Here is a 12,340-nt window from a genome sequence, read left to right as displayed (position 1 = left end):
AGATCGGATCCTAGTAAAATCCACAAAAATACGTTGACTAATAATTCAGTCGTTGATTGCACATGGAGAACTGAAACACATATCAGAGAACATCCTTAATGTGAATTTGGCTATTTTTCAGCATTTTGTTAAATTCTAATCTAAAAAAAACCGACAATGAAACAATAAAAAGGATGGAAACAGTGAAAACATTTTATCGCTATGCCTTGTGAATCATCAACAAAGCGGCGTCCTTTTCCGGTCAGTGAAGCCCGGGCCGTACCTGAGCTGTGTGCTGCTGTAGGCGTTGCGGGTGAGGAGGGGTGTAGGAGGCATGCTGCGGGCATCACATGGCCGCCTGAGTGGACTGTTGCTGCTTGATACACCATCAATGTGGCTGTAATGGAGCGATTCCTGGACTGGGTCATAATTTAACCTAGAACTGAGATAAGAACTTTGTTTTTAGGTCATTCAACTCATTGGGACAAAGTCCTTTTCTTTCTTTTTTTTTAACTGAATACAGGTAACTTCTGTTTGACACGGTACTAAAGTCATTCTTCACACATGAGTGAGTTCCAATTAAGAGTGAAGCGATAATTCCTTTCTTTTTTTCTAACTGGCATGTTTTGCCAACAGTTATGTGATGCAAGTATCAAGCTCCACTTTTTCTTGTTTTCCTCTCTCTTTCTGGAACTGTTGTCTTCATGCACAATGTGTTTTTTTCTATCTATTTTTAAAGCCGGTGCTTTTTGGCTGATAAGAGGCAGGCAGTCGGAGAAGCAGGAGGAGGAGGAGGAGACGGGCAGGAATTTAGCTCTTGATATGCTCGGCAGGTCTCGACTAGCTCTCTGCTTTGGTTTATCAAAGCTGCAACGGTAACCATGTACACACACACGCACCGCTTATCGGGTGTGTTTTCCCAATCCGTCTGACAAGCTCTCTATTTTGACCGATTCTGTTGTCAACATGATGTTTGCAACATATTTGAGTCGTAAACATAGTTCATCAAAGCAAGTGAGGGTTAAGACTTATTTTTTTAATAGTCCAGAGCCTTGCAAAGGACATTTTAGGTGTGGTGAGATGCTGATGTTTACCTTCCTGCTGGGAGCGGAACGTTAGCGGAGGGTCGTCTGTCTTTGTTGTGAAAGATGTCCAGAGTCACGGCGTGATGCGGCCTTGGGGAATACTGGACCGATCGAGACCGCTCCCTCTGAGAACCCAGTTCATCGTCTAGGAGACGAAAAGTAAAGACTGATCAGCATTAGGTGAAGGAATGGAGGAAACGGATGTGCACTCGTTCGGCTTGGAGTTATGGACATAAATTTTTATCACGATATATTGCGACAATGATAAAATAAGAACTAGCTGCTACTTCATTTTTACCTAACTGTACACGAATCTACAAACATTCCCAATTATAATGCAATTCTTCAGGACGCCAGTCACATAAAAAAGTGTGATATGTATCGCTAAACTGTGCACGCTAACTGCAATTATTCATAATTTCAGATTTATTGACACTCTCACTGAACAAACAAACAAAAACAAACGATAACGAGAGTTGGGATTTTTTCAAGCAAAATTATTTAGAATTTATCGTGACAATGATAAAGCAAAGTTAATGTGATAAATGATAAACGATGCGATAAATGCTGCGTCAAACTCACCATCATCCAGAGTGAGGCTGCCAGAAAGAGAGCTGAGCTCTGAACATTGAGCGTCATCTGAGAAAAAACAAACAGACAAATTTTCATCAAATGATTAAAAACAGGCCGTGTGGAACCTGCTTCAGCGAACAGCCAGCTCCTGTACCTGCTGAGATTAACGAGCCTCTCGGAGCAAGCCTGGCTCCTATCTTGTAGTTATTAATCTCTCTCTCGATGTCCTCCAGCTTCCTCTTGGAGTCCAGGTGGTTGTTTCTTCTTTTCCTCTTCACTGTTTTGTCCAGGCCGTCCTCTTTGAGCAGCCTCTCGGCCGCTTCTACGATCTTCTGCTGCAGGGCGCGCTTGCTCTCCAGGTTTCTGAGATGAGGGTCCTGCAGGAAAAACACACAATGCCCACTCAGTTAGAGGGGAGACTCCAAAGGAAACACGGAGATCTTCTCAAAGAGTTATTGTGTCAGCCTAAAATAGTCACGTTTCGATTTGGTTTCATGTTATTTGCTGTTCTGGAAGAGGAGACCGGTTCAAACCTGAATTTGAAATGCTTTACTCAAAGGATTATGTTCGTTTAAGGCACAAAACATCCTCTTAATCCCAGTTCCAACACCTCGTCACCATAACAAACACACACAGCATCGGCCGTATAAGTGCACACTTTGACATTTCAAAAATACATTTGCTTAAAGGAAACATGGTGAATTAAAAAAAAAAAACCTTCAATTTTTAATAAAAAGTTTTGGTGCTTGGATGAGGTGGTTTCTGGTTTTTTTTTCGCAAATTATTTTTGCAATTTTCGCATCAATCGAGTCACATGATCAGCAACCAGATGTTGCCACTGATGCAAACCACAAAGAAGAGGAAGGAGAATGAAAAGACAGAAAGAAGTAGGAGGATCATGGCGCGGCATGTTTTTTGATTACTTATTGTGTAAACAAACATTTTCACCTGTGATTTTATTTGTGTTTCTTAATTAATGGAAACACAGTGATGGTGAAATTGTGTTTCTTTGACATGGGAAGAATATTGACATAGTGTGGCGCACATTTGTAGTGGAAACGCAGCTAATGTGGCACAATAACTGAGAGTTAACCAAAACCGACTAGCTTCATAACAAACAGCAGAGCAACAGAGTTACAAACCTTGTCGTAAAGGTTCAGGTCGTCCAGCTTGAAAGTCGTCCCGACGCGCCGACGCACTGGAGGGGCTTTCTCTCCTGTTGCCAAGGGATACTCTTTAGGCAGCTTCCCTGTGATCTCCTGCAAATGAAAACCGGAAGTCAGTCTGGATCCTCCTGATTTGAATCTAAACCAAAACCCTGAGATACTCACAGCTTCCCTCATGCAGATCTTTTTTAGTTCTTCAAGCTTCTGTGTCAGTTTGTCTTGAAGGTCCTTTTCTTTCTTTTTTAACTCGGCAATCTTCTCCTTCTTCTGCTCCTCGCTGACTTCAGAGTCCGCAGAACCTGGAGGAAGCGCATGCTCAGTTAACTACAACGCGTCGCCATCGAATCGTAAACCTGCCGTGAAGCCGATGAGCTGTGCGCACCGGTGGAGATGAGGCTGCCGTTGCTGGCCATGATGAGCGGGTCGTTGGAGAGTTTGCTGATCCGCGGGATATTGAGCTCGGTGAGGTCCACGGCGATGTCGCTCGAGCTTCTGGTTGTGGTCATGTTGGACTGGGAGGAGAAGAGACAGAGGGATGGAACGAGCCGGAGCAGAAACCATGCTGAACTGGGACCGGGAGCGTTTTAAGGAAGCTGTTTCAAAGGAAACTGGATCATCCAGGTGGCCTGAGGGTTGCTCTTCAACTGATCTTTGACACAACATGTTCAATTTGTTTTGAAATGATAGCATAATCCGGTTCGACTACGGCTGTTCTCGACAATGTTCTCCACCTGTGACATAAATAACTAATCTCTGTTATAAGCAGGATGGAACAGAAAGGCTGTTCCTTTTTTGTGTCGTTATAATGTTATTAAGCAAAATTAGACTAAACCTCAGAGGCGGAACCAGTTACAGCTTATTATAAATCTAATATAAATGCAGCTTTACTCTTAACTTCTAATAAGAAACAACTATATAAATTCTATACAAAGAGAAAATAATGTTGTTTTTTTTTCCTTTTTCTGAGCAATACTGAACACAAACATGCCTTCCACATTAAGTAGAAAAGACCATTTCTTTAATTTTGTCTCCTTGCTGCTTAGAAGACAAATTACTTCCGGTAGGAATAACTAGATAAACCTTTGGCTGGGCGATACATTATCCCAGAAATTATTGCGATAAACGATAATGATGTTTTGAAACCATTTCATTTTCAGACTGGATATTATCCAACTCATTTTGATTTATCATGTGACTATAGATTAATTTGTACACTAACATTTTTACCTGTTCCTACATATTTTATTTTATTTATGTTATATTTATGTCATATTTAAATTACTTACAATAAAAATCACCTATTGACCAAATCAGTTAAAATGAACTTCCTTGTAGAATCACACCTCTTGACAAACCAAAAACTAAACAGTTGCATCGTGCACAAACACACACCTGGGCTTTCAGGAAAATCCTTATTAGGTCATTCAGTGTCTTCTTCCTGGACAACTACACTCAAAGCTTATCACTTCATGACTTTAAGCCAAACCAACACAAGTAGACACAGCTCAAGCTGGAAACCATAGAAACTCACTTTGGTTTGCTTCATGTCCAGGTAGAACTGGTGCTGACTGATGGCCATCGCCCAGATGGTTTTGATCAGAGAGTGGCTGGCATACCAGGAGTGGATAACCAGGCCGGCTTGTCCGAAAGTCCGTTTGGTCACTGTTCTTCTGCACAGGAAGAAAGAAATGTTTATCCTGCTCTTCAAAAATGTTTTCTGACTAAAATTAGAGCCAACAGAGGAAATAATAAATTTTACTACAAGTAACAAGAACTGTTTGAGTAGCTGAGAACCTCTAACTAAAACCTGATAGAAGCAACATGAGAATAATAAAATCACTACTGAAAAGCAGCAAAAAACAACAACTAAGTAAAACATATAAGCCATCAAGAGTGGGTTATAAAGCCGGCTGCAGACGCCCTTCACAATGACGAGAGATCTGAAACGAGGGCAGCGACTAAAACAGGAGCACGGAACAAGAAGGACGAGCCACTGCGGATCAGAAAAGAACAAGCGAAGCGGCCCGTCTGCTGACCTGTGCGGGTCGTTCACTTCCACTGCGAATTTCTTCTCCCGGAAGTACAAATTCTCCAACTGCTTCCACTGAAACAACTGCGAAGAAACAGACGGAGAGAGAAAGAAAGAGAGAGAGGGAGCGGCATTACGTACGGCTGAGCACACAAGCCGGGAGCACTGACTGAAAAGTGGGCTTGCAGAATGTAAACATTCAAAGTCATCTGATGCACATGAGGATGTTAAACAAATATACTCTGCAGAGCTTCAAGTCCCGTCACATGAGAGGGAAGAAGTTCCTAAACAAACACCAGAGGAAAAAGCAAATATCAAAGCAACTTGGGCTGTTTTGCAACAGCGGAGCAGATAGTCAGGTGTCAGTGCAAACTTCCATCCACACAATTTCTATGAGAGTGAAAAGCTGTGTCAAACCAATAAGGTTTGATTGTGACTGTTTTTTATTTTACGAGTTTTGTCCACAGATTCAACTGAAACTCCTTGGAGAATGTCAAGACGGCAAATTCCTTCCTGGACCATAAATTGTCCCAGAAGTTACTGTGATTAACGATAATATTGTTGTCTTGAGACCATTTAATGTGTTGGAATAGCACAAGTTTGCCTTCTCAAAAACTGATAGTCTTTCATTTTGTAAAGCACAGGAACAGGAATTCTAAATATGAAAATAAAACGACCAAAAACAATAAATTAAACGGAAATAAAAACCATTTGCCACTGAAATCATACATAAGATGGGTTTGCCAAAGCAAACCAAACTGACCATGAAAACATATCAATCATTAGATGGAAAATTACTGACCTCATTTTAATCTATCATAATTCCTTAATTGCTTATGGTGACAGATTTAGTCGACACTTTGAGTTATTTAAGCAATGCTTATTTCTTTATCAGTTCTGCCTTTTTTTTCATTTAGTTTTTTCAGGATTGTGTGTTTTTTAAATTTTCGACTTGTGTATGGGAAGGTGAAAAATGACTGAAATAAAAGAAACAATCTGTAACTAAGGAGGGTCAGAGTCCCGGTTGGGCTGGCCAGGTGAACATCTCCTGCTCCAGGGAGCCGATCCTAGCCAGGCAGGGAGCCAGCTTCTCGATTTATTTCGCTCTCCTCTCTTTGTCCCCAAACCAGCTGTGCATGCTGAAGCAGGTCAGGAAACGCTTGGCAGGAAAATATCTTGTAGGCCCAAAACCCTAAAATTGACTTCATACCAAGCGAGGAGGGCTAAACTTTCAAGACTTCTTTGGAGAGAAATCTCTCAAAGGCTATATTTAAACCACCAGCGACTCCGAACTTATCTCAGCACTACAGAGATAAACACCATCCATATCAGAGCTCTCTAAAGTCACTAAGATAGGATTCAAAAAGAAAACTCCAACAAGTTTCAAAGTCTTACCGCGGCGGGTGTTTTGTGTCGGATCCTGCTGGAATTCTCTTTGGTTTTATATTCAATCCTCTGACTGTGACTTTCCCACAGGGCTAGAGCTTCCTCGAACAATACTCTCTCTTGTCTGTTCTCAGGGATCCAGATAGGTGTTGCAAGTTTCAGCTGAGGTAACCACTCCCCCCCTCCTGAACTTCAGCCCCCTCCCATTGTGACATCACCAACACCTTAGGCTGCCTCTGGCTTTCCAGTGGGCTGGAGCGCAGATCTGCTCCTCCTCTTCCTTGTTCTCAGTCAGACCTGATGAGCAGGTTGTGTGCAGGTATTTACTAGAACGGGACACTTCCTCGTTTGGAGGCATTTAAACTCATCTCTGCTTCTGGTCACCTAGGTTTTAAATACTTTAAAGGAACGGTGGGCAACATGGACTTAGATTGTTATTATGATATTCTGTGTTACTACTGTGAAAACGATAGATATGATGATAAAAACCATTTATTACTTCGGTTTTAGATAACTGTGTGGCTGTGACTGTATTCACCTCAACACAAACATAAATGTTGTTCTTGAAGAAAGTTCGGATTTGAAATACCATGTGCTTCTTCAAGATGCCACTTCAAGAAGGGCATTTAATCATATCTTCAAATTTACTGATATTTATTTATTGTGGAACAGTTAAGAAAAGAGATAAAATAACATTTTAGACCCTGATAATACCTTCAGGTTTGCTGCTTGTCTTTTTTTTTTGTACCATCGTTACTTTAAATTTATCAAGACGATATTAAAAAAATCCTTATCAAAACTAATTTTTCACAATGAATAAATGCCCACCCCTACTTTACATGTTTAAAAATGACTAACATCGGCCGATGCCGATATTTTGGGTTTGCTTACTAACTCCAGAGCAATTCTGTGAGCCCATGCAAAGGAGTTGGGACTGAGACGGAGGTTCACTAAACACACGGCCGGAGCTACAGCGGACCGGCCCGGTTCAAGGTCTATTCCTGTGTTAAAATGGTTACATGTCACATAGAAGTTCAATAAAATCAACTAGTTTGCGGTTACAATGTGACAAAATGTGAACAAGTCAAATGGTTTGAATACTTTATGAAGGCATTTGTTACTGTAGTCTAGTCCAGGGGCCATTTGTCACCCTTAAAATAATTTTTAAGGGATTTTTAGACCATTATGACTGAAAGTCTAGAATAGTTAAACTTTGGCAAACAAAGCAGAAAACAGCTGATGACCTCAAAAATTTGGAAATGTTTTTTTTCTTTTAATAAGAAGACAGTCTGGAGCCCTTTGTAGGTTTTGGATCTGTAATGATATGCCAATTTAATTAAAAAATAGTTTTTTTCTTGAGCAGGTAAAACTAAAGAAAAAAAAGAAAACAAATTTTTTTTTTGCACTTTTAATTGAATGAATTTTGTGGTTGGCCACAGTAGTTTAAATTTGCCAATTTTGGTTTCCAGTGCAAAAAGATTGGGCACCATTGAGCTAATCATTCAACTACTGTTGAAATAATAATAATAATAATAATAATAATAATAATAATAATAATAATAATAATAATAATAATAATAATAATGCTAAAAATAAAAACAGTCTAACTTAATGAATCACAGGAACCAGGCAGCAGGATGCACCTCATTGTGAGGGATTCTCACACCAATTCAGACATCCCGCTTACTACCCCTCTGAATCATTTACATAATACCAACAGATAATAGAACAATAAACACTTGAGTGGATCAGAATATCATTAGAGAAACTCCACTCCTGTGAAACTAATGAGCTCTGGCGGCTGTGAAGAGAAAAGCTGGTGTTGCGACGTGTCAGCGGTGAGACACACCTCAAACTCTTGAGTCACAAGACTTAATGTTGGACAGTTGGAAACAGTCCAACAGATCACTCCGTGACTCAACGTCACTTCTACATAAATAACTTTCATAAACCCAAAAGCACAAGACAACAGCAAACAAAATGCATCTTCCTGCTCTGATTACGTTTCTCTTGTAATTGCTAAACGTCTAATTAAAGAAGCGTGGCCGTTTGCCAGAAATGCCTGTGGTTTTAGATGGGATCAGCCTGTTCAATCCAGCTCACACCCAACAACCCAAGGACCCCCCAGGGGCAACTAGTCTACCAAAGAAAAATCAGATATAGATGTTTGATTTAAGACACTGATCAAAAATGCAAAATGTGTCAAAGGTCGTTTTGGAACTTGCTTGTGCAGAGTAGGACCGACCCCACCCGTCGCATAGCACGTCACATACCAGCTCCTGCTCAATGGCAACACTGTACATTTCCAGAGAATGACACACGACGAAGAGTTGTGAAATCCTGACGGCAAGAGGGAAACCATCAGATAAATTAGCCAAACATTAGAGAACATGGTCCCTTCATTATTCACACTTTTGTTAAGAGTCAGACTCTCTACAACTCTTTACTTTCTCACAAAATCACAAGCTCCCTTCTAACTCTGTCTAGTTTTCTGTTTTAGACGCGCAGGCTTTGTAAACGGGATGTTCATATCAGTAAAGGTGTAGCTTTAAGAAAACCCAGACTTCCTCTGATGAAGTCTGATGATCAGGCTTCATCAAACTTCTGATCATTCTTACAGAACAGGAAGCGACTCCCTGCTGGTGAACATGGCGTTAGATAGCAACATAAAACTATGATTATAGAAAATGTATTTCAATCATCAGCTCCCAAAGCAGGTGCAAAAGTCCTCAAGGCGGAGACGAAAAAGACCAACATTGGAAAAGCAAAATAATGATCCCCCATTCTAAATGATGAATTAGAATCAAGATTCAATGCACACAATCTGATAACACCAGATGTGGATTTTTTTTAAGCATTCTCACTTGATTTTGATGTAAATTGTAGCACAATGCTACTTTCTATGCATCTAAAAACAGGACAAAACAGGACAATGCGACCTTACACCAGTAATAACGGGACAATGTCAGCATCCCCGGCCACCGCAAATAACAGCTCTGTATTGTTTGATCAATTGTGTTCTCTCAGAGTCCCAAACAGACAGATTACAACAATGAATGCAGCCTGCTGAGAGGGGCTGGCCAGAGGGCAAGAGGGAACGACTCGGGTCAAACAGAAGGCTCTATCTGTGCTGCCCAGGAAACTCTAATTTAACCGATACCGCACTGAGCTGAGGAGACAGAAACGGAACAGTCTGTTTCTCCGAACCATTCCAGCACCCCAAGACTTTCACCGCTGTCCCACAGCTCTTACCTACTCCCTGCCCTCCTTCCTCTACAGCTGGCAAAGGGCCAAACCTGTCCCAGTGCTCTACAGCTTCCCATGGAGCGCCATAATTACACATCCAGGAGGAGAACGGAGGAGCAGCATGCTGTGCCTCTGCCCATTAATGACTCAGATTTCAGCATAACAGCACACCCTGCTACGTCAACAGGTTCCTGCCATGCAGCAGCAGCGCTCAGTCTAATGAAACCGGCTCAGGAGAAATTAACACAAAATTGTGGCAGAAGGGAAGGAATAACTTCACCACACATTTCTGGTGTATTTCATCAAATACTTCTGATAAGATTCTAATCCCAGTTTAAAACGTGAAATGATAGTAAACTCTGTGTTATTCATTTGGACTTTCCTCCTGCATTGCTTTTCTAAACTCGGCCAGCTGAGTTATTTCCCAATCATTGTGCTGCTGTTGACGCTCTCAGTGTTTGCTCTGACACTTTACAGCCTTGCACCGAGGACACGGTGACTCACTAAACTATTTTTCTCCGTCTGCTTTCCTCTTCCTCCAAACCTGGGAACCAGAGACACAAATTACGCCTGTTTAGCCGTATTGATAAATCATTAACCTTCTTACACAAAAAGTGTGATAATTCCAGCGGTTCCTGCAGGAAATGTGGAGTTTTAGAGATGCTAAATATTTTTCCTTAATCTGCTGTAATCTGTTGTGTCCAGAGCTGAATGTGGTTTGTTAGAAAACAGCAATAAGTTTGTCTTTAAAGTAATCAAAGAATAACTGTAACACCGAATCTCAAATTGGTTTGGGAAAAATAAATAAATAAAAGTGCTTAAGCAATGAGGTATGAAAGTTGGGAAACATGAGAAAAATACAGCAGCTGTGAACGATTCTACCTTTCTTGGTTTCAACTTATCCTGCAAATCGTACTGGCCGATGCCTTTATAGCTGACTCCCAGCCACCATGGTATTCCTTGCTTATCCTGTATGAAAAACAAAAAACACACACACACAAAGCATAGAAATCATTAGAACGAGCTTTATTGGTGTAGTCTGAAAAAGGAGGCCTATTACCAAAGCTATTATCTCATTAAGATCAGAGAAATGGTAACACCAGAAGAGATCAAATACGTGAGAGGTACAAAAAACCCCCCCAAAAAACCTCTGCTAAGCTGACAGAGACATTTTAACGTGGCTGTTTGATCTTTTCAAAACACCTTAAGTTAATAAGGCCTGGTCGGGGAAAGGCAGATCACTTCGTTCCCTAAAACTCACTAAACCACGCTCGTACAGATGTTTCAGGATTGCAAATTCAGCTGCAGAGACCAGATGAGTCGTTCACTCTACAAATCTGGTCTTTATGAAGGACTGGCAGAAGAAACAAGCCATAGTATTTTTTCATTTAAAGGTTTGCTGCCAAATATATATATAAAAAAAACATGTAGAAGAAGATGAAAAAAGTCTTAAACCTTTTGGGGTTCATGCGAAATGAAGTTTGATAAAACTGCAATTCATTTGGCACCATCCCCACATTAAAACATGGTGGTGGTAGCTTCAGGCTGTGGGGATGCTTTCCATTAGCAGGGTCAGAAAGATGATGGGCACCACTTCTTTTAATTGCAAAGTTATGTGGAGAAAAAAAAAGACATTGTCACCAATACCTGATCTAGAATTTTCTTCACTACCTGGACCGATGCAGATATTAATATCAGATTGGTGCAAAGCTAATATGAATACTTTTGCAAGGTAATGTATGACTGTTCAAAGTTTGGACCGCTGTATGTTAGGGCAGTGCTGTTACCTTCACGGGGTAATAATGAACTCCATATGTGGGCAGAGATTCCACCAGGGCCAGATATCTACAGCGAGAGAGGAATAGGTTAACAGAAATTCAGCTACTTACACTTCATCACTGTCACCTGATATCTGTACCGCAACTGACAGACGGGGATTTAAGATCCAGCCGTTGAGAGACCGCAGTCATTTACAATGACAAGCTGATCGATTTGCTTTGGGGGCTGTGACAGAGGGAGGGGAGAGTCCATTGATCAGTTCAAGGACAGAAATCATTTGGTCCCAGGGAAAGCACGATGGAGGACTTCCATGCTTCCCAAGGCTTGGCAGGCTGCCTACTATAGAAGCAGCCTTCTAATTAATGACAGTCTGGCACGCTGACAGCCACCTCTTCTAACTGCAGCCACCACAGTGCAGACATGAGGTTAAAGAGGTGCAAGCACATGCAGACTCTAAGGAGAGAAAGACAGAGGCAACACTGTCCGTCTTCACCACACATACAGTCTTTTCTGTTTGTTTCCCAAACTTACTTTACGATGGCTTGTCCTCTGGTCACTCCCTTGAGTTTCTTGTAATGTTCAATCACTCTCTCCTCACTGCGAATGAGAGGATAAAACATTTAATGAATAATCCGTCAAGTGTAACAGATTGTGGCCACAGAGGGACTGTTATGCGAGGGCTCTGTCTTTGAAGCACATTCAGTCCGCTCATGCAGAAAATGCAGCCTAGCCCGTTGATAACGTTCATCTACTAACCATGCTAATGCCTCCCATTTACTTCTCACTGTAATCAGCTTTTATTAGTGCAGAGCAGCTTCTCAGACAGAAAGATAAAAGTAGATGTATGGTGATGTCTCCGCTCATTCCCAATGAGGAAGTTGCTCTGACGTATCTGCTTGATTTCAGTGAGAGGGCTTGCAAATCAACGGTGGCGGTGTGGATTGGAGAGTCGGAGGAGTGCCTCAGACAACCAGCACCTCTCAGCACCTCCCAGTCTAATGAATAAATGTAATTAAAGTTCAGAGTGTAGTCAGCTGTTTTACAACAAAAACATCCTCCTAGTAACAGGTTTGTAAACACAGAGACCTGCTTCTTTG

At 41.3% G+C, this 12,340-nt stretch overlaps 1 protein-coding gene across 8 annotated transcripts in view; it reads right to left on the bottom strand.

The window, feature by feature from the left end:
• LOC102228572 (FERM domain-containing protein 4B-like) overlaps positions 1 to 12,340 on the bottom strand; it is a 54,717-nt gene that overhangs the window by 4,612 nt on the left and 37,765 nt on the right. For all 8 annotated transcript variants that reach the window (XM_023324615.1, XM_023324608.1, XM_023324610.1 and 5 more), the window contains exons 9-20: positions 11,775 to 11,840; positions 11,252 to 11,309; positions 10,347 to 10,433; positions 4,840 to 4,916; positions 4,335 to 4,473; positions 3,186 to 3,315; positions 2,969 to 3,102; positions 2,780 to 2,896; positions 1,792 to 2,014; positions 1,647 to 1,703; positions 1,074 to 1,209; positions 263 to 421 (exon numbers count right to left, since the gene is read on the bottom strand). In XM_023324615.1, coding sequence (XP_023180383.1) covers positions 263 to 421; positions 1,074 to 1,209; positions 1,647 to 1,703; positions 1,792 to 2,014; positions 2,780 to 2,896; positions 2,969 to 3,102; positions 3,186 to 3,315; positions 4,335 to 4,473; positions 4,840 to 4,916; positions 10,347 to 10,433; positions 11,252 to 11,309; positions 11,775 to 11,840 — 1,383 coding nt within the window. The remainder of the gene's footprint in view (positions 1 to 262; positions 422 to 1,073; positions 1,210 to 1,646; positions 1,704 to 1,791; positions 2,015 to 2,779; positions 2,897 to 2,968; positions 3,103 to 3,185; positions 3,316 to 4,334; positions 4,474 to 4,839; positions 4,917 to 10,346; positions 10,434 to 11,251; positions 11,310 to 11,774; positions 11,841 to 12,340) is intronic.

The sequence above is a fragment of the Xiphophorus maculatus genome, chromosome 20 (assembly GCF_002775205.1).
Source record: "Xiphophorus maculatus strain JP 163 A chromosome 20, X_maculatus-5.0-male, whole genome shotgun sequence".
Taxonomy (NCBI): Eukaryota; Metazoa; Chordata; class Actinopteri; order Cyprinodontiformes; family Poeciliidae; genus Xiphophorus; species Xiphophorus maculatus.
The sequence above is the reverse complement of the archived record's forward strand: the minus strand, read 5'-3'. Positions and strand labels throughout refer to the sequence as shown.